The sequence below is a fragment of the Bos taurus genome, chromosome 22 (genome assembly GCF_002263795.3).
Source record: "Bos taurus isolate L1 Dominette 01449 registration number 42190680 breed Hereford chromosome 22, ARS-UCD2.0, whole genome shotgun sequence".
Taxonomy (NCBI): Eukaryota; Metazoa; Chordata; class Mammalia; order Artiodactyla; family Bovidae; genus Bos; species Bos taurus.
Window position 1 is genome coordinate 15,059,540 of NC_037349.1, and position 21,796 is coordinate 15,081,335.

At 51.6% G+C, this 21,796-nt stretch overlaps 1 protein-coding gene across 2 annotated transcripts; it reads left to right on the forward strand.

The window, feature by feature from the left end:
- Positions 1-724: 724 nt before the first annotated feature.
- Positions 725-20,843, forward strand: POMGNT2 (protein O-linked mannose N-acetylglucosaminyltransferase 2 (beta 1,4-)). 2 transcript variants are annotated; one of them, XM_005222381.5, is made up of 3 exons: positions 725-1,025; positions 17,014-17,200; positions 18,536-20,843. In XM_005222381.5, exon 3 carries the CDS (start codon positions 18,640-18,642, stop codon positions 20,380-20,382), a length of 1,743 nt encoding a protein of 580 aa, XP_005222438.1. In that variant the 5' UTR covers positions 725-1,025; positions 17,014-17,200; positions 18,536-18,639; the 3' UTR covers positions 20,383-20,843. The 2 variants fall into 2 exon arrangements, with proteins under 2 accessions (XP_005222438.1, NP_001011682.1); NM_001011682.2 differs by lacking the exon at positions 17,014-17,200 and having other exon boundaries at positions 839-1,025.
- Positions 20,844-21,796: the final 953 nt, after the last annotated feature.

Genomic DNA, 21,796 nt, shown 5'->3' on the forward strand with positions numbered 1-21,796 from the left:
AATCTTTGCGACTCCATGGACTATAGCCCGCCAGGCTCCTCTGTCCATGGGATTCTCTAGGCAAGAATACTGAAATGGGTTGCCATGCCCTTCTCCAGGGGATTTTCCTGACCCAGGGATCGAATCTACGTCTCTTATGTCTCCTGAATTGGCAGGCGGGTTCTTTAACTAATGCTGGGAAAGACTGAAGACAGGAGGAGAAGGGGAGAACAGAGGATCAGATGGTTGGCTGGCATCACCGACTGGATGGACATGAGTTTGAGCAGACTCCGGGAGTTGGTGATGGACAGGGAAGTCCGTGGGGTCACAAAGAGTCGGACACGACTGTGCGACTGAACTGAACTGAACACCTGAGAACCGCGCCCCACCCCCCCAGTATTATATATATTTCTAAAGGCACGTGAAAGTAGTATTTTGATTTGATAAATGACAATTGCTTGTCGGTTTAAACTTGCATTTAAGTTTATTATCGGGCCTCCCATAATTGTATAAACTTAACACCAAGCGACCTGGAGAAGGAAATGGCAGCCCACTCCTGTATTCTTGCCTGGAGAACCTCATGGACAGAGGAGCATAGAGGATCCATGGGGTCACAAACAGTCGGGCACGACTTAACCACCGAAAAACACGAAGCGCAACGTCACTTCTTCAGGAGCAAACTACAACTCCCAGGATCCCCCGGGTCGAAGGGGCCGGCAACCATCGGACGCAAACTGCAATTCCCAGAATTCCGCGAGCTTAGGAAGAGGTCTGGCCACCGGCTGAGGCGGTGGAACCGGCGAGCCTGCGCACGTGCACAGCTGACGCGAGGGGCTCGCCAGCTGGGCAGGCGCACATAGGGCACCTGCGAGGCGAGCGGCGGTGACGGACCAGACTACGCGGAGGAGCCTGCGCTCCCTTCCTGGGCCTCCACGGCTCGGAGCAGGCGGCTGGGGCAGCGGCGGGCACGGGTTCGGCCAAAGCCATCTCCGCGGAGGGCCGGCCTGGAAGCTTCAGCCCCGTGGAGCGCGGGCTGTAGGGTGCAGGTGAAGTGCGCGCGCTCGCGGAGGGCAAGGGTTCCGCGACACGGCTGGGTTTGGAATTGAAGGAGCGGTCCTGCGACCTCCCCGCTGGAGAGGAGCGGAGGGGGATTTGCAGCTGGGAGGAGTGATGTGTGTTGGGGCCGAAGGAGGCGCGGGAGATGGCGAGGGTGAGGGGAGGTGGACCCTCGAAGTCCAGGTACCGCGGGCCCCGGCGTGTCAGCTACAGACCTTAGCCCGGGCTGGCACCAGCAGCCGGTTCCCACGCCCTTCTGCTTGGGAGATGGTGCGCATGAGGCGCGGGTGGCGGGGAGCCAGGCGAGAAGCACGGAGGGGGCCTGGCCCTCCCAAGCTCCCTGTGAAGGCAGTACCGGGACAGCCCGTAAGTGACCCCTGGGCTCCTTGGGGGCTCAGTACGGTGCCCACTGTGTGTCTGGTGATGACAGCCTGGCATCGCCTGCTTGACAATGCTGGGATGGCCACAGAAGTAGGGACACAGTGGGCTTCTGTCCCCAACATGTGTGTAGGAGCCTGTCTCCTGATGAATATCCTCTGCTAAGGTCAAGGACCCTCAGGCCAGAGTCCTGCCAGGTGGTGGGCAGCTAGGGTTGGCTTTCTTTATGCCAACCAAGTCTCAGAACCTACTTTTGGGGGAATCGAGAATGGCATGGGAATGGTTATCGGGTGAACTATCTCATAGGATTTGGTGGCTCAGAGCACAGATAGAATAGGGTTCCTTTACCAAATATGTTCTGCTACATGTACAGGGCATTCAAGTCTTGGCTCTCACTGACTAAGTGTGAGCCCTTGAGCAAGTCACTTATCCTCTCTGAACCTCTTATTTCTGTGCAAGACGGGGTTGCTGTGAGGATTAAATAAAATAATGCTGTACAAGTTGGAAGCCCAGTGTCTGGTGCCCAGTGACCGTGCAGCAAATATTAGCATTTGTGGTCGCTAACAAACAGAAAATTTAAGAGGTGAGATTGGAACCGAGGTCTGTATCACTGGAATTAGCTGCCCACTCTGACTCTCATGGGTCTTGGAGATCTTTTCTCCAACTCATCCTTGCACATTACAATGAGAAATCTGAGTCCCACTTGCCAGCGGAGCCAGGAAGGAGCACAGGGGAGTCCTCTCTTCCCCAGAGATGGGCAGAGCATCAGATCCTGAGTCTTGGGCCCTGGGAGGGTGAGGAGAAGCAGAATGGGGATCCTCAGCAAAGGAGGTTGGGGTGCTGGCGACTGCAAGTGCAGTTCCCCCGCACTGCAGCTGTGTGTGTGTCCTGGTGGCCTCCATGTGGCAAGTGTCAGAGCATTTTTCAAACTGACCTTCTGGTTGGCAAGTTCTTGCTCTGAGCCTTGCTTTAGAAAATACTTAGCAATAACATAGGCTTCTAGTGAATACTGAGCTAACCAGAAAATTAAATTATCAAATGTTCCAGTCCCTGAATATCCTTGTTATTCTCAATGGGTTGTCAGTGGATACGCTTCCCCCAGGCCTGTCTATCACCTAGTAGATTTTTTAATTGGATAAAATCTCGAACATGAAAGGCAGAGCCCAAAAATGTCATCTTAGGCTTTGAAACCAAACTTGGGTTTGAATCCCAGTCTCACCACTTGATAGCTGTGGGACACTGGACAGTTCCCTGAATAATTCTGAGCATACATCCTCAAACGTGGAATGAGATTGGTTAATACCTGTTACAGATTTGTAATAGGAAACAAATGAGATAATTCTTGTCAGGCACTTAGCGGTGTTCCTGGCCTGGAGTCAGTGCCAGTGAATGGAAGTTATGGCATTATTATGGTTAATAATAATTATATAAAAATAATTGTCAGGCACTGTGCTTTGCCTGAGTTCTCTTTGGATTCACAAAACCACCCTGTGAATTCAGTATAATTGTTTGTTAGGAAGTGGAGGCTTGCAGGGTTTAAGAATTGGCCCAGGCGGACACAGAAGGACAAATAGCTACATGATACCACTTAAAGGATGAATGTAGAATAGTCAGACGTATAGAAGCAGAGTGTGGAATGGTGGTTGCCAGGGATTGTAGGGAGGGAAAATGAGATGGTATCAGTGAAAGGGTGTAAAGTTTCAGATAGACAAGATGGCCGAGTTCTGAGAGCCCTGCTGCCCAGCATACAGCTGTAAGCCTACAGTTCACAATACTCTACTATATGTTTCAGATTTTGCTTTGAGGGCAGAGCTTACGTTAAGTGTTCTTATCACAAAAATGAGTAAATAAAGGGACAGAGGAAACTTTCGGAGGTGATGCATAGGTTATGGCATAAATTATGGTGATGATTTCCTGGGTATCTACTTATCACCACCCTTAGCGTGTTGTATATGTTAATTATGTACACCTTTTCGTGTGGTGAAAAAGTTTAAAAGAAGAATTGGTGTACGATGATGCAGCTGCTGAGTGTCAGGAGCAGAGCTCACATCCTGGCATCTCACTGCAGAACTGGAGCCCTTTACTTCCCCTCCCCTGCTGGTTGGGGTCTTCACGCTTCTGGAAGCCCGCCTGTGACCTGGGGCAGCCTCCAGTGTGACAGCAGGTAGCCTCGGCCGCTTGGAGAAGAGGCAGGAGCCTGCAGCCTGGCCGAGGGTGCTTCCCCTCCGTGTCTGAGGTTGACCAAGGCTGGAGGGTGAAGCGTTAGCAAGAAGCAGCCAAAGGCCCTGTGGGCCCTAGAGGCTCTCATCATGGACCACAGGGCCAGGGAAGGGCATAATCTGGGTGACACCTGGAGGCCTGGTTTGGAGAAGAAGTGATCTTGTCTGGAAGCTGGGAAGAGTCCCGGAGGCATGTGCTTCTTCTGGGCCTGACCTCTGCTCTGGGGAGGGGGTTCGCCTGCGAGCTGTGGGTTTGAGGAACGCCAGCCCCCCTGCCTTCTCTTGGCCGCTTGTGAGAGCTCCCACTGCCCCCAAGACCTTTTATAATATAAAGAGTTGGAACAAATAATTTCTAAGGCCTCTTATAGCTCTAAAAAATGTTGGTTTTGTCATTCTAAACATGTGGGTTAACCCTGTCAGCACAGCACCAGTGTGGGTGGGGTAATTGTCACCCCACTGTGCACCCCACACCTCCCTCTGGGTGAGAGAATGAGCACAGCTCCCTGAGCTGCTTGCCTGGAAGGGTGGGGAATGGTTACACACAAGAAGCCTTGGGTTGCTAAGTTACAGTTGAGGGCCTATGGGTCTTTGTTTCCAGAGCTGTCCACAGCTGCTCTGCCCTTCCTTGCATGAGGAGAACTCACAGCTCTGAGGTCTTTCCTGCTTTTCCATCACCGACTGTGCCTGTGAGTCTGAATTACTGCGAACCCCGGAGTCAGGCACAGGCTTGAATTCTGGTGCTTCTGCTTGAGCTGCGGGACCTAGAGGAAAGTACTTAACCCCACTAAGCTCTAGTTTTTCATATTAAAAGAAAATAGAGATAACACGAGTACTTGCATTAGAGGGCTTGTGCATTGAGGCTTAAGTGGAAGTGGGCAGAGAACGGGCTTAGGACAGTGACTGGCACATAGTAGGTGCAATGAGGTAAGATGGTGGCAGCATTAACCTCTACCCCCTGTCCAGAGGCCAGTATCCTCTTCCTGACATGTCGAACAGCTGTCAGTCCTTCCATGTTTTATTTATTTATTTGGCTGTAGCAGGTCTTCTTTGCAGTGTGCAAACTCCTTAGTTTTAGGAGTTAGGCTTGTGGGATCTAGTTCCCTGACCAGGGATTGAACTCGGGCCCTCTGCATTGGGAGTGCAGAGCCTTAGCCACTGGACCAGCAGGGAAGTCCCAGTCTTTCCATGTTGTTTGGCTTCCCAGGTCCTTACCTGCATACTCAGGACCCAGGGTCTGTCAGGAAGCCACACCTTTCACTCTGCCATTGGTGACTACCATCAGTAGTCTTTTTTTTTTTTAACTTTTAAAAAATTAATTAATTTTATTTTTGTCTGCACTAGGACTTCATTGCTCTGTGCAGGCTTCCTCTGATTGTGGCGAGCAGGGGCTACTCTTCGTTGTGGCTTCTAATCGTGATGTCTTCTCTTGTCATGAGGCTTCAGTAGCTGCGGCACGTGGGCTCAGTACTTGCAGTTCAAAGGCCCTAGAGCACAGCCTCAGTTGTTGAGGTGCATGGGCGTAGTTGCTCCGTGGCATGTGGGATCTTCCTGGACCAGGGATCAAACCCCTGACCCTTGCATTGGCAGGCAGATGGGAAGTCTCATCAGTACAGTCTTAATGCTAAGAGTTGTCTCTTTTCTCCACTTTGAAAAGCAGAACGGAGGGCCCTTTCCTGCCTGGGCAGTGGGTACTCAGCCCTGGGCTAGGCTTCAGGGAGGGGTTGGGGACCAGGTCTGCTGTACTGCCACCATCACTGTTGTTCCCAGTACAGACCTTTGGGTGCGGTTGTTTTAGACACACCCAGTGACAAGGAACACCCTGGGCACCTTCAGTAGTGGGGGTTTGTGGCAGGATCAAGGCACATCCTGGGGGCCTTTAGGAGTTATCAGGGTTAGGCTGGGTCCCAGAGCTTCCAAGAGGAGGGACAGTGGCCACTGTTAGGAGCCAGAGAAGCAGTCCGGCCTTGCTCCCTTCAGGAGTCCATTTCTCAGGAGACTGACCGACCTCCCTGCAGGCCTGCAGGTGTGGGCATCTGATACCAGCACCACCCGCTGATCTGACTTCTCGGGCATCTCCACCGGTGGCTGCCTTAGGCCCAGTCTCCACTCTCTCATCCATTTAGCTGTGGCCTAGAGAACTGGGCTGGTTTTGTTTTGTTTTGCCACTCAGCATTATAAGGGATGTGGCTTGTGTGGGAAGGTGTGAGCTGGGGAAACTTTTCTCAAAGTGGAATACGGCTGCTTAGAATATGGCAGCCTTTCAGGCTGCCCCAGGAACATAGGCTGTCCCAGGAACATCATTTTCGCAGAGGCTGGGGAGAGGATTTACTAGCCTTTGTGACGGGGAGGGCTGTCCTTGGTGGTTTACCCTGGGCTGGACAGAAATGCCCTGCTGGGTATTTAGAAGCGGGGAACTGCAGAATTGTGGAGTGTTACAGAGATCTTAGAGGACTTCCTGAAATTGAGTTCACACTAGAGTCACCTGAAAGCTTTATTAAAAACACGGGTTCCTGGGTTCCCTCAGGGATGCTGGTTTAGCAGGTCTGGAGGGGCCCCAGATTCTGCATTTCTCACATCCCAGGTGCTGCTAAAACTGCTGTGGGGGACCCTGTGTCCACCTCACAGGTTGACCTTGATTTTCCAGGCCACTTCCTGGCAGGGCAGGGGCTCACTACAGTCGCTGATTCCTCCGTGTTAGAACAGCTCTAAGCCTTAGAGAAGTCCTCTTCCTGTCTCCCACACTGAAATCCCCCCATGACTTCCTTCTGCAGGCCTTGCTTCAGGGCCCTGCTGGCCCTCGCAGCCATGCTAGGGGCAGAGTGGCAGCCGGGAACTCCGTGTCCATTCTTCAGCCCGGGGCCTGGGCTGCATGTGTCAGCAGCGTGCGTGTGCCCACTCTGTTAGAGAGGGGTGCAGCCCCCCCGGAGCAGCCTCACTCTTGCTGCTCTGCCCCTCAGTGTTTGAAGAATGCCCAAGGTCCAGGGGCTTCCTTTCCCCGAGGAAGAGGGCCCTACTCCTTGCATCCTACACAGAGTGGGGTTTCTGGATCTTTCCTGATCTTGGCTGCCCCACTGGGAGATTCCCAGAAGTACTTGTATAGAGTAGTTTCATATGAACAATTAGGCACATAGACTCTGATTCCTGCTAGAGGTGCATATTTAGAGTCTAATCATGAAGAAACACCAAACAAGCCCAAATTGAGGAATACACCAGAAAATATCTGACTCTGTTAAAAACTGCTGAGGCCATGAAAGTCTGAGAGGCTGCCCAGATTAGGGGAGACGAGTGAGACATGCTGCCTGGCCGCCAGGCTTCACCTTGGCTTGGATTCTGGGCCACAGAGTGGAGACCACAAATTACTAATGGTATTGTATCAATATTAATTCCCAATTTTGTGTGATACGAGAGAATGTTTTCATTCTTAGGAGACAGATGATGAAGTGGTAGGGACTAAAGGGGCAAGATGTCTCTGGCTTATTTTTAAAAGGTTCGGAAAAAGAGAAAATGGTACAATGAATGTGTCAGATTAGCAGTTGGTCGTAAGGCTAAGGATGTAGGAGAGTTCTTTGTACTATACACACAGTTTTGTTTTGTTTTTTCCTAAGTCTGGGATTATTTCCAGATAAAAAGAAGGAAAACAGGTAACAGAGATGACATTGTAGCCAGCCCGCCTTCATTAGTCTCATTGCTGTTTCCTGCGTGACCTTGGGCAGGTCTCAGTGGGCTTCGGTCCTACCATCTGTAAAATGAAGATCATCACGTGAAGTGGAGAACCCAGCACCTCATGATTGGCCAGTAGATGTTGGCTCTGATGTGGTGGTGGTGGTGGTGGTAATGATGGGAGGAAGGAGATGAGGGTGACATCTTGGTGATGAGGCCAAGGGAAAACCCTCGCTGAGGCCTCTCGCCTCCTTGTCACTCACTCATGCTGGGCTCTAGGCTCCCCGAGCGTTTGGCAGGGACTGCTATGACCTTGGCACTGCCTGGCTCCCCCACTGCAGGGGCCTCACAGGTGATCACTTGAGCCCAGGGGGCTCCACTGGTGAAACGCACGTCTCCTGACGCTGCCCACTCTGTGCCTGTCTGTAATGCACTGCCCTTTCAGCTGCATGTGGCTTTGGGCCTGCATGTCACAGCCCTGGGATGGGAGAGGAGCCCATAGCTGGGTGACCTCATGGCTTGCTTGGTGGGCAGATGTGAGACCTGGGCACAGCGGTGTCTGTTGTGGACAGAGGTTTGCCATAGTCATTGCCAGCAGGGACGTGTGGACACCTAACGGGCAGTCATCTTAACCCCCGTGACCACAAAAACACCTCCAAAACCTTGCTCAAACCATCCCCCCGCCACACCACCACACTTACAGGTCGCTTCCGTGGATAGCCTCGGGTGGAACTGGGACCATTTCCTGTCACGCACACTTCTCCCTTCTTCTGGGCGAGTGTTTTATGCTTCTTGTCGTGAGTGGCCTTCTGACCCTCTTGATGCAATCAGTCGTGCAGGCGTGTTCTGAGCATCACAGCAGCCACTCACTCGATTCTCTCTTCCTGTTTCATCCCTGTTTGTGACCACACTGGTGCCTAGGAGTGCTTTTCTGTTACGCCAGAAAGGGCCAACACAGGGGGCTCTAACTTGCAAGTGACCCATGGGTGTGAAGCAAAAGCCAGATGGTGTCACAGCAAGTTGTGCAAGCAAGGGTTTCTGTGTTGGTGGTAGGCGGGACTCAGCTCCACCTGTTCAGCTGTCCCGCCTGTGCTGAGTGCCTTGGAGTCTTGGCTGTCCTCAGCAAAGCTTGCCTGTGCCCATCGTGCCAGAGTAACACAGACTGGAATTCTCTTGCTCCACCCACAGCCCCACCAGTCCATCCTGGGAGTTCCATCCGGTTTTGTTAAAAAGAAGGAAGGGTCACTGTGTTTACCTGTTGATAGAGGACGAACGTCTGCATCTTCGCCTTTCTTTGCTCTTTGTACTAAACTGAGGAGTTATTATCCATGTTAAGTTTTTGGTCTAAGCATGTGAACTTGTAACTAAATGTTAAAGATGCCTGATCACTTAAATATTAGGTTTTACAAGGAGTACTCAGAGGCTGCCAACATTTGGTCAAAATGGAAACGCTTCTGGGGGAAACGCTGAGGCCGTCAGTGTTTGTTCAGGCTTGTCAGGAGCACTGATGGAGATCTAAGTTTGGGCCCCACGTAAACATGACGTGAGGAGTAGCAGTTCCATGATCTGCTTCTGGTAACCATAACCAGGAGGGGGGAGGAGCAGGGAGAGATCATTCTGAGGGCGTTTGAGTTATTGGAGCTTGTGCGCTGTTCGCTAACTGGCGACGCGTGAGACGCATTGGTGCAGGACAGGAAGCTTCCATCATTCAGCACCAGTGATTCAGGCTGCGTTTAGCGTAAAAGCATATTTTTCAATAATTAACAAGAACTCTCTGATTTTTCAGTTGGGGGTATGAACAACCTGTTCAAGTAAAATTGTTGTACTATTAATAGAAAACCTTCTTTAGACACTGTCGCCAGCCCTTGTCTTGGCCTGGCCCTGCCAGTCTTCTGAGCCTGGGTCTGGTGGGTGCTGGCAGTCCTAGCCTCCCAGCCCTGCTCCTGGGGGCATGACCAGTGACCAGCTGGTCCTGGCAGTTGGGAACCCGGTAGAGCTGGCCAGGTCGGCAGCAGAGGGCTTCATTTAAGACCAGAGCTCACATCCTTGGGCCATTACACCAGCAACAAGGCCAGCAGCCGCAGTCCTTGGGCCTGCCTGTCATCTTCACTCAAGTGGAATAGTGGCCACAAGTTACAGACTAAGACATTTCCCATTTTAAATGGATTTCTGGCTTCTCTGGGAAACCAGAAAAGTAGTATTACAGACTGAATTGTGTCCTTGGAAATTCATAATCAAAGCCCTGGCCCCCAGTATGACTGTATTTAGAGACAGGACCTTTAAGGAGGTAATTAAGGTTAACTTCATGGGAAATAGATGAGGAAACAGTGTCAGACTTTATTTTTTTGGGCTCCAAAATCACTGCAGATGGTGACTGCAGCCATGAAATTAAAAGACGCTTACTCCTTGGAAGGAAAGTTATGACCACTTAGCATATTGAAAAGCAGAGACATTACTTTGCCAACAAAGGTCTGTCTAGTCAAGGCTATGGTTTTTCCAGTGGTCATGTACAGATGTGAGAGTTGGACTGTGAAAAAAGCTGAGCACCGAAGAATTGATGCTTTTGAACTGTGGTTGGAGAAGACTCTTGAGAGTCCCTTGGACTGCAAGGAGATCCAACCAGTCCATTCTAAAGGAGATCAGCCCTGGGTGTTCTTTGGAGGGAATGATGCTAAAGCTGAAACCCCAGTACTTTGGCCACCTCATGCGAAGAGTTGACTCATTGGAAAAGATTCTGATGCTGGGAGGGATTGGGGGCAGGAGGAGAAGGGACGACAGAGGATGAGATGGCTGGATGGCATCACTGACTCGATGGACGTGAGTTTGAATGAACTCCAGGAGTTGGTGATGGACAGGGAGGCCTGGCATGCTGTGATTCATGGGGTCGCAAAGAGTCGGACACGACTGAGTGACTGAACTGAGCTGAACTGAAGGTCATAAGGGCTTCCCTGGTAGGTCAGATGGTAAAGAATCCGCCTGCAACGTGTGTGACCCAGGTTTGATCCTTGGGTCGGGAAGATCCCCTGGAGAAGGAAATGGGAACCCATTCCAGTGTTCTTGCCTGAAGGATTCCGTGGGCAGAGGAGCCTGGTCATAAGGCTGGGGCCCTAATCTAATAGGACTGGTGTCCCAGTAACAAGGAGAGAGACCAGAGACCTCTGTCCCCTCGGTGCACACAAGGAGGTCACCTGAGGACACAGTGAGAAGGTAGCCATCTGCAAGCCCCAGAGAGAGGCCTTAGGAGAAACCAGACATGTGGACACCTTGTTCTGGGACTTCCAGCCTCCAGAACTGTGTGAAAAGAAATGTCTGCAGTACTTGGTTATGGCAGCCAGAGCAGACTAATACCAATAGGTGCCGCCAGGGCACTGTACTGCCAGGCCCTCGTCAACTTGAACTTTCTTCTGGGTGTTTGGTCTCTGGGGCACACTGCCCAGAGACCGTTGGTTCTTGGCCTCAGTAAGCATGTGAATTTGTACCCTCTGCTCAAGGCCTGGAATTCCTGGGGCTCTTACTCCTTATCAGATGCCAGGGCCCTTGTGAACGGCTTTTCTGTGCCTGTGTCTGGAGCCTGGCAGGGCCCCCGGGAGTGGAGCCGGCACTCAGGGCTGGGTGGGCAGCCTCGGCTGGGTTCCCCCGTAGTCAGGACCCTCCAGGTCTTACTGTGTTTGCAGGTGTGGTGGCAGCATCAGCACCTTCCTCCGGTGCTTCCTGGAATAGGTGGGATCCTGGAAAGGTGGAATCCCACTGTCTGTAAGAATCTGACCATCCATTTCTGGTCCAGGAGCTGAGGGAAGCAGTTTGGGGGTTGGGGGGTGAATTGGTGGTTTCTTCTGTCTGCTTCAGTTTCTAGAGGGCTATTTTAAGCATGTTTTAAATCTCATTTCTTTTTTACTCCCTTTCTTTTGAAAAGTATTTTTTTTTTTTTTTTTTAGTTTGAATCCATTCTTCAATGGCAAGCCACTCCAGTACTCTTGCCTAGAAAATCCCATGGATGGAGGAGCCTGGTAGGCTGCAGTCCATGTGGTCACTACGAGTCGGACGCGACTGAGCGACTTCACTTTCACTTTTCACTTTCACACAATGGAGAAGGCAGTGGCAACCCACTCCAGTGTTCTTGCCTGGAGAATCCCAGAGACGGCAGAGCCTGGTGGGCTGCCGTCTATGGGGTCGCACAGAGTCGGACACGACTGAAGCGACTTAGCAGCAGCATTGATTGACTAGTCAGCAAAATTAAAGAAAAAAATTAGATAAACATCTTACATCTACCAGACCTGATATATTTTTGGTGAAAATATTCTAACACTAAAAATATACCATTGAAAACATTCTTGCTCCATATCAGTCTTCGTCCTGGCTGAGCCACTAAGCTCTTTGTGCCGCATACCTGCTGGGTCCTAAATGCACTCCCAAGGGAGAGGAGGCCCCCCACCAGCGCTGCCTGCGGAGAGGAGCGCAGCGGCCAATGTCCAGCCTGCTCGGACTGTGCCATACAGGTAGTTACGTCCCCACATCTAACTGAGCCTGTCATCAGGTGAATGAAGGAAGGAGTCTAAGGACCTATGTGATGAGTGATTCAAGGGCACAGCTTTCCACCACGGCCCTGCCTCCAGGCCTCAGGAGGGGTTTCCTCTGGGGATCTTCTCAGCACGTGCGTCCTTGCTGGAAGATGAGTGCTCTGGGCAAGGGCCCTGTAAGCCTTGAGGCCTTGTTCTGTCTTCGCTGTCCTCCCCTGCCTTCTCCCCTTGCCCCTCACCTCTTCTCAGAGAGGGTCCGGTGCTCCAGGCTTTTTGTGGGACAGAGTGACTTGACAGGTAACTTGAGACAAGAGTGGTCTGCTCATAAGTGACAGGCTCTTTCCCTCCTGGACCCCCCGCCTAGACAGGTATGCTGAAGACATCACCATCCAAGCTGTGGATTTGTTGTGTTGTTCAGTCGCTAAGTCATGCAACTCTTTGCAACCCCATGGACTGCAGCACTTCAAGCCTCCCTGTTCCTCACTGTCTTCTGGAGTTTGCCCAAGTTCATGTCCATTGACTCGGTGATGCTATGCACCTATCTCAGGCTCTGCCACTCTCTTCTCCTTTTGCCTTCAGTTTTTCCCGGCATGAGGTCTTTTCCAGTAAGTAGGCTGTTCACATCAGGTGGCCAAAGTATTGCAGCTGCAGCTTGAGCCCTTCAAGTGCCAGTGAGTATTCGGGGTTGATTTCCATTAGGATTGACTGGTTTGATCTCCTTGCAGTCCAGGGGACTCTCAAGAGTCTTCTTCAGCACACCTTAAAAGTCCAAGAAAGACTGTCTCTTCCATGCAAGTTTATTTCCAAACAACTCAGCTCTGTAGTCAGCCCTCTCCCCCACAGTCAGAGAAGGTGTCTCGGAGGCCAACTCAGGCCTCTTTTATTTGCCTCTGTAACAGGACTCCATGGGGGAGGCCACAGGGACCCCGCCCTCCTCTTCCAGCAGCCTGTACAGTCCGGAAAAGCTGTATCTCCTCAGCCAGTAGACAGGACTGGGGAGAACCGTGGCTTCTTTAGAATCAGGGATCTGGTTAATGTCCCCTTTGCCTCCATCTGTTATCTTTTGAAAACATTTCTGAGGGTTTTGCCTGATCCTTCTGTTTTGGCATTTGCAGGCTGCTGCTGTGCAGCTGAGAGTGGACAGACACAGGGGAGCCTGGGGAACAGACTGGGAGGACTTTATAATGAGCAGTGACTGCCCTAGTTCTTGTTGGCATTCTCACTACCACGCTTCGGCTATTTCACAGCAGGGAAAAATGCAAGGGCGGCCCTCCATCTGTCTCCACAGGAGCAAAATGCAATAGTATTCTGTGTTAATTAACATTCCCCAGAAGCAGATCCTGAGACATGGATTCAAGTGCAAGTAGATTATTTGCACTTGATCGCAGCATACATGAACAGGGAAGGGGAGAAGAGAGACAGGGCAGGGAAGAAGGCCAGTTCCCACTGCGGGCAACTCTGTAATCCACTTCATCTGTTAGGGAACTCCGGGAGCCCGTGGAGAGTATGGCTCAGGGCCGTCTCATCTGGGCAGGACGGGACTGGGGGCTTTACGCGACTGACCCCATCAGGTGTTGGTGCAAGCCCCCTGGCCTGTGATTGGAAAAATGGTAAAACTTAGGCAGTCTGATGCTCAGGGCTCCATGCTTTATCCACCGCACTACTTATCAGAAAATGTCCTGTCCATTCCCAGCAAACCTTCCCTCCTGTTTTCCCTCTTGGAAGGGTCTCCCACGGAGAGCCTGACGTGTCCACGAGAGGTCCACATAGGCCAGTCTGTATGTGTCCTGCCTTCGGTCAGTACCATTGTGGGCAGGGCCTGAGGGTGGGTGGAGGACTTAGTATCTGATGAGAAACAGTCCTTCCCACTCCCCAAGCTCCAGGGTGGTCTCTGCCTGGCTGCCTTTTAGCCCCACAAGGCCCCATGTTTGCTGGTTCCCATAAGCTTTGTCCCAAGGCCCCCAGCCTCAATGACTTGACTGGGATTGGCTGCGGCACACATAGCCCCCTGATCCTCCTTCCTGCCCGTGGCCCCTTCCCCACATCCCCACCTGCTGCCAAGCCTGCCTTGCACCGCAGGGGAGGGCCAGGTAGCAGAATGCTCACAAGAGATGCTGTGAGTACTTGGGGGCCAAGCTGCCTGCTCAGCTTGGAGGTGCTCTTACTTTCCTCATTTCCTGGGAGTCTTGCTCTCTGATATTCCCTGGGCGTGTCTGTTTTGGCTTTAGCTGCTGCTGGAAGCCATCCTTGTCTGCGATCAGAGCAAAACACGCATCAGCTTCTGCTACACCCATCTGCCTCCCGTCTCACCAGACAGCTTTATTTTTTGAGTATTAATTTATTACTCATCCACTTTCCAGTATTCTGTCATTTTGTAATAGTGATTTTATTTTATTCTGTATGGTTTCGTTTTAAACTTTTTCTATGCAAAATGTCAGACAAACTCAAAAGAGAATCAAAAAGAGACCCCATCATCATCTTTAACTATCAGTATCTGTGTCTCACCTGTCTCCATGCCTTTTTTGCTGGAGTATTTTAGAACAAACCACATACTTGTTGTTTTACATATAAATACTTATGCTCTCTTATTTGTGGGCTACGCTGATAGCTCCATTGGTAAAGAATCCACCTGCAACGCAGGAGACCCCAGTTTGATTCCTGGATTGGGAAGATCCGCTGGAGAAGGGATAGGCTAACTCCTCTAGTATTCTTGGGCTTCCCTTGTGGCTCAACTGATAAAGAATCAGCCTGCAATGCTGGAGACTTGGTTCAGTCCCTGGGTTGGGAAGACCCCCAGAAGAAGGGAAAGGCTACCCACTCCAGTATTCTGGCCTGGAGAATCCCATGGACTGTATAGTCCACAGGGTCACAAAGAGTTGGACACAACTGAGTGACTTTCAGCTCACTTCTCTTGTGTCTTATCTAATTTTTAATAGCTTTTTATTTTGAAATAGTTTGAGACTTACAGAAAAGTTACAAAAGAACACCTCACTCAGCTTCCCCTGATGTTAACATCTTACACAGCCACTGTGTAATTATCAAAACTAGGAAATGAACACAGCTCTGATACTAACCCATGAACCTTACTCAAATTCTGCCAGTTGTCCTATTAATGTCCTTTTTCTGGCCCAGGATCCCACATGGCATTTAGCTGTTGTGTCTCCTTACTCTCGTCCAATCTGGGACCTCCTCAGTCTTCCCCTCTCTTTTATGATTTTTAACTCTTGCAGAGGTCCTGATCAAGTATTTTGTAGAATATCTTTCAATTTGGGTTTTATGTTTTCTTTGTTAACTAATCTTAACAGTTAACTAATATTAACTAATCTTAATATTAACTAAAATTAACTTAATATTGATTAAAATTAACAGACCATCTTCAGAGCCAGAACTGGAACTAGAGCCAAGTTTTTCCCATTTAGAAATATAAGTTGAAGTTATGTTATTTTGGGCAGGAAGGCTCCAGAAATGAGGTACCCTCCTCAGCACATTATATTAAGGGGTACATGGTGTCAGTATTGTTATTATTGGTGACGTTAATGGTGATTATTGGTTCAAACGATGTCTGCCAAGCTTCTCTGCTGTAAAATTTCTATTTTTACTTTTGTAATTAATATGTATCTCATAGGGAGATACTTAGAGACTGTGCAGATTTCCTGTTTCTCACCATACTTTCACCCACTAATTTTAGCAGCCATCAGTGAATCTTGCCTGAAACAGTTATCGCTATGATGTTTGCCAGCTGGTGATGTTCTGTTTCCATTATTGTTTCTACATTTATTAATTGGCATTCTACTGTAAGATTTGGGTCTTCTCCCCTATTTATTCAATTATCTATTCATATCAATGTTGACTCATGGGTATTTATCTTATTCTATGGGTTATATAATCCATTACTATTGCTTTTTAACTTTGTTACTCAAATTGTCCCAGATTCAGACATTGGGAGCTCCTTCAGTTTGGATCCTGTGTCTTTTGGATATGTTCCCATCATTTTTTTGAGAACTTCCTTACATTCTGGCACTATAAGATATTCTAAGCTCATCTTGTAATTTTCCTTTCCCGGCCCTGGAAGCAGTTATTTCTCCAGGAGCCCTGGTTCCTTGTAGTGAAGGATGCTGTTTAGAAATCAAAATCCGAGTGCTGAGTGTGCTCATTGCTGCTGCGGTGTCATTGCGCTCAGCCGCCCTCCCCCCTGGCCAGAGCCAGGAGTCCCATGTGTATGGAAAGGTGCGTGCGTCCCAGCTGTCCTTCCTGCTGGAGTTGCCACCTGTCAGTCAGTCATGACTCTCTTTTCAGTTCTCTGGCCCAGGTCTGAGCTGAGGTTCTCAGGGGGGTCTCACCAACCCCCAGTGAGATACCTTGCCTTCCCTGCCTTTGCATTATCTTCTTAAACTCTTCTTGTCCTTGCCTTTACTTCCTCAGTCCTTTTCCTCTCCCCATCCCAAGGATGAGTTGTCTGTCTGTCCTCTTAGCTTCTTTCTGACTCCTGGTTTCTCCTCTTACCTCCTAGAGAGATGTCAGAACTCCAGCTGCAGTCATGTTACACTGGATACATAGGTTTTCTCTCTCGAGAAGCCTTGGTAGTAAAATCTCTCCCTCTCTCTCTCTGTTTCTCCCTCTCCCTCTCTCTCTCTCTCTATATATATATATCCTTACCACAGTGGTGGTAAGGATAGTGGCAGGGCCATGGGACACTGGTCAGAAATTGTCAAGAATCAGCAACTTAACATAGTTCAACCTAATAGCAAAGTAGTCCTTAGCTGGTGAGGCTGGGTGGGGGATTTCTAGATGGGGACACATATATTTGGAAAAGTATATGCAACATTATTATTTTACATATCCAGATACAGATATAAAATACTAATTTCAGAAAAAGAAGTTGAACTTCCCTGGCAATCCAGAAGTTAACGATTCCACACTTCTACTGCAGAAGGCACAGGTTAGATAGAGCTGCATGCTGCATGACATGGCCAAAAAGTAAAAAAAAAAAAAAAAATTTAAGGAGGCAGAAGTTGATGAAACCTGTTGTCTTGGGGAGCAGATATTATAGAAGAGTCTTGTGTGTGAGAGATTCTTGGTGGAAGGGCTTGCTGCACTTTACGGATCCATTTGAGGCATGAAAGAGGTTTTCTTTATTATTAGTGGGTACATGGCTTTGAAAAGCCTGAGAAACACTGATGCTGAAGCAGATTTCTCGGCTGCAGGGTTTCTGGGCTCTTAGAGGCCCTGCCCTGGCGATAAACAGGGCTGACTGAAGACGCGGTCAGAAGCCAGCTAAGCAGGTGCCCTGTTCTCACCCATGGCTGGTGTCACGTGTCACCCATCCTGTTTCCATGAGGACTGAACAGTCCCATTCTTTGGCTGTCTGAACAGTCCTGGGCCTCAGAGCAGGTATGATACCCTTCCCAGTAGCGGGGGAAAATGGGAGAAAATGCCCACGGCCCAGCCAGGCCTCCCTGTAGGCAAGAGTATGTGGGACAGGAAGTTTAACCCTTTGGAGATGTTGCCTCCCCATACAGAACCCTTGTCAGTGGTGAGACTCCGACACAGTTCTCTTACTGGGCCAGTGAGGGGACGAGTTTCTACCCATCTTTTCATAAAAATCAGCAGGCGTGATTTCCAAATAGGAAATCCCTGTGCATGTGTCCCAGATGGGGCATAACGGGGGTCCTGGTGTGCAGCCTGGGACCCACAGTCACAGGCCTCCCATCCCATTTGTGCCCATGGTGAGGTGAAGTCCTTCCCTGGCAGTACCAGGGAGGTTGGGCCCCTAATGGGGATTTTCCTTGAGGCTTCTCACAACACAGCAGTTAGCTTTCTTTGCAGCAGTGTTTCATTACAAACAGCTCCAGAATTTCAGTGACATATGATAAGAAGCATCTGTTCAGCTCAGATGTCTCTGTTGCCTGGGCTTGGGTGGGTTTGCCCGGTGGTTCTGACAGTCTTCGCTCACTTTCACATCTGGGGGTCAGCCGAGCCACACCCGGCATGGCTGCAACAGCTGTGCTCCCCACATAGCTCTCTCTTCCAGGACCAGCAAGTTCGGCTGATCACATTCTTCTCACAGTAACATCCTAGGTATACAGAAGGCAAAGACAGTCACACAAGCACCTTTCAAGCCCCTGAATATGTTGTCTGTTGACACCTCATTGGCCAAAGCAAGTTATGTGGCCAAGCCCAAAGGCCAGGCACGGGGACCTGTACTCCCCCATGGAGGCAGCAGGGGAGGGAAGTGGTTGAACATTTTAGAAGGGTCTAGCCTACCAGGCAGATTCCTGTATCCACCTGCGATGCAGGAGACCCTAGTTCAGTTCCTGAGTTTGGAGGATTCCCTGGAGAAGGGATAGGCTACCCACTCCCAATATTCTTGGGCTGCCCTGGTGGCTCAGATGGTAATGAATCCACCTGCAATGTGGGAGACCTGGGTTCCATCCCTGGGGTGGGAAGATTCCCTGGAGGAGCATGGCAACCCACTCCAGTATTCTTGCCTGCAGAATCCCCATGGACAAAGGAGCCTAGCAGGCTGTAGTTGATGAGGTCACAAAGAGTCAGACATGACTGAGTGACTAAGCACATTTGGCCTACCAGATCTTCAAGTGTGCAAAACGGTGCAAGCATCCAGTGCCTCAGCGGAGGCCACACAGCGCCTGGCACTGGGCCCGTGCTTGGGGTGACTGGAGACACACCATGTAGACACCTTTTCCTTTTCCTTCTCTCCTTCCGCAGGCCTCTGCCGGTCCTCCGGGAGCCCGCAGGGATGGGTAAAGCCGGCCAGGCTCAAGCTGCTTCCCCGGGGCCGTCGTCTCTCTAGGGCCCCAGGCGGCGCTAGGATGCACCTGTCCGCCGTGCTCAACGCCCTGCTGGTGTCCGTGCTGGCAGCCGTGCTCTGGAAACACGTGCGGCTGCGTGAGCATGCGGCCTCCCTGGAGGAGGAGCTGGCCGTCGGCCGCCGGGCCGCCGACCCCGCCCCCGCCCTGCGGATCGACTACCCGAAGGCGCTGCAGATCCTGACCGAGGGCGGCACGCACATGGTGTGCACCGGCCGCACGCACACCGACCGCCTCTGCCGCTTCAAGTGGCTCTGCTACTCCAGCGAGGCGGAGGAGTTCATCTTCTTCCACGGCAACGCCTCCGTGATGCTGCCCAGCCTGGGCTCGAGGCGCTTCCAGCCGGCCCTGCTCGACCTGTCTACCGTGGAGGACCACAACACCCAGTACTTCAACTTCGTGGAGCTGCCGGCCGCTGCCCTGCGCTTCATGCCCAAGCCCGTGTTTGTGCCCGACGTGGCCCTCATCGCCAACCGCTTCAATCCCGACAACCTCATGCATGTCTTCCACGACGACCTGCTGCCTCTCTTCTACACCCTTCGGCAGTTCCCCGGCCTGGCCCGCGAGGCCCGGCTCTTCTTCATGGAGGGCTGGGGAGAGGGTGCCCACTTCGACCTCTACAAGCTGCTCAGCCCCAAGCAGCCCCTCCTGAGGGCGCAGCTGAAGGCCCTGGGCCGGCTGCTCTGCTTCTCCCATGCTTTCGTGGGCCTCTCCAAGGTCACCACCTGGTACCAGTACGGCTTCGTCCAGCCCCAGGGCCCAAAGGCCAACATCCTGGTCTCCGGCAATGAGATCCGACAGTTCGCGCATTTCCTGATGGAAAAGCTGAACGTGAGCCAGGCTGGGGGCCCCCTGGGCGAGGAGTACATCCTGGTGTTCAGCCGCACCCAGAACAGACTCATCCTGAATGAGGCAGAGCTGCTGCTGGCCCTGGCCCAGGAGTTCCAGATGAAGACCGTGACGGTGTCCCTGGAAGACCACGCCTTTGCAGATGTGGTGCGGCTGGTCAGCAACGCCTCCATGCTGGTCAGCATGCATGGGGCCCAGCTGGTCACGGCCCTGTTCCTGCCCCGCGGGGCGGCCGTGGTGGAGCTCTTCCCCTATGCTGTCAACCCTGACCACTACACCCCTTATAAGACTCTGGCCACGCTGCCTGGCATGGACCTCCAGTACATAGCCTGGCAGAACACGATGCCAGAGAACACGGTCACACATCCCGAACGGCCCTGGGACCAGGGGGGCATCGCCCACCTAGACCGGGCCGAGCAGGCCCGGATCCTGCAAAGCCGGGAGGTCCCCCGGCACCTCTGTTGCCGGAACCCGGAGTGGCTCTTCCGAATCTACCAGGACACCAAGGTAGACATCCCATCGCTCATCCAAACTATACGGCGTGTGGTGAAGGGCCATCCGGGGCCGAGGAAGCAGAAGTGGACGGTCAGCCTGTATCCCGGCAAGGTGCGGGAGGCGCGGTGCCAGGCGTCGGTGCAGGGCGCCTCCGAGGCCCGCCTCTCCGTCTCCTGGCAGATCCCATGGAACCTCAAGTACCTGAAGGTGAGGGAGGTGAAGTACGAGGTGTGGCTCCAGGAGCAGGGGGAGAACACCTACGTGCCTTACATGCTGGCCTTGCAGAACCACACCTTCACGGAGAACATCAAACCCTTCACTACCTATCTGGTGTGGATCCGCTGCATTTTCAACAAGACGCTGCTGGGACCCTTTGCAGATGTGCTGGTGTGTAGCACGTAGCGAGCGGCCTGGCCAGGCCTCCTGGGGTGGGGGCTCCTCTGCCTCGGAGACTCTGGGCCCACCAGCCCTCCAGGGTGGCTTCTGGGAATTATTTATTTATTGACCAGACCTGTCTCTGGGTCATCTCACTGCATCTGAGGTGTGGGGTTCTCAGAGCGCCTCTTTGCACAAGTGCACTGGGGCCTCCCCACCCTCTTCTCCCATGCTGAACATCCATACCCTGGAGAAGGCCAGAGGGGGGAGGAGAAAGAGGAGAGTAAGGATCCCAAAGAACCTCTTTGGCTGAGTGATCATCCTGTTCCCCACGACGTCTTTCTGGTTGGTATCGGGTTTGTGGAAACTGCTGCCAATTCTGTGGCTGCTTGGGTGGGTGTGGATGTACATCAGCTTCCACTGTCATGAAACTCACCTGTAGCCCCAGGAAGGGTATGTTTGGAACACTCATTAAATGATTATAAATATCTTGGTCAAGTGTTTTACTGGTGGTTGGGAAGAAGGTCCAGCAGCCAGTACCCAGATGCCCTCTCATCCTGATTGTCAGCTGAGGACCCATGGCAGAGGGGCGGCATCGAGGCCCGGGAAGCCAGGCCGTCTGGCTGCATTCCATCCTGATGCGGAACGGGTGCCCCACTTCCGTCTGTGGGGGGTGAGAGCCTGGAAGTAGGTGAGGAGAGGGCTGTGAGGAGGAAAAGCAGTGTCTGTCAGGGTCTGGTTAGGTTTCACTAGACATTCAGACACAGCAGACCATGCACACCTGGTGTGGGAGTCACTTAGGATGCTCAGCAGGCTGGCACGGCCGCACCACATGACTTCTTCCACAGGAGGAGTCCGCACATCGGCTCAGGGGCCATTCTCTTCCCCAAGTTACTGCTCAGGGGCGAGGAGGTGACACCCCCATCGGTAGTTGTGGGGGCTGCTTTGGCTTAGGAATCCCATAGGAACCGTTATCTTTTTTTATATATGTATATTTTCTGGAGGGATGTATTTCTCATATTTTTTTATTTGGCTGCTCTGGGTCTTAGTTGTGGCATGTGAGATCTAGTTCCCTGACCAGAGATGGAACCCAGGCCCCCTGCTTTGGGAGGTGGAGTCTTAGCCACTCAGCCACCAGGGACGTGCCCATTATCTTCTAAACAGCAAATAGGCAAGTTCCCAGGTTCCCTCAAGGAACGTGCCCGGTCATAGGAGCCATCGCACTCAGGGAGGCCTCGCTGTGGTGTCCTAACAGTTTGTTAGTTCATCCAGGGTTCTTCCAGTCCAGATCAGAGGTTTTTACCCATCCACAGTTTTGCTGAGTGTCACTGCTGACATTGAGCCTTTATCTAGCTTTCAGGAAAAGAGAGCTGGAAAATTAACTCCAGGTCAAATTTGTCCTTAGGAAAGGAGAAGGAGTTTTAGCTTTTTCTTCACAGGG

Excerpts from the sequence above, each read along its gene's own strand:
- POMGNT2 (XM_005222381.5), top strand. The coding sequence starts at position 18,640 with ATGCACCTGTCCGCCGTGCTCAACGCCCTGCTGGTGTCCGTGCTGGCA.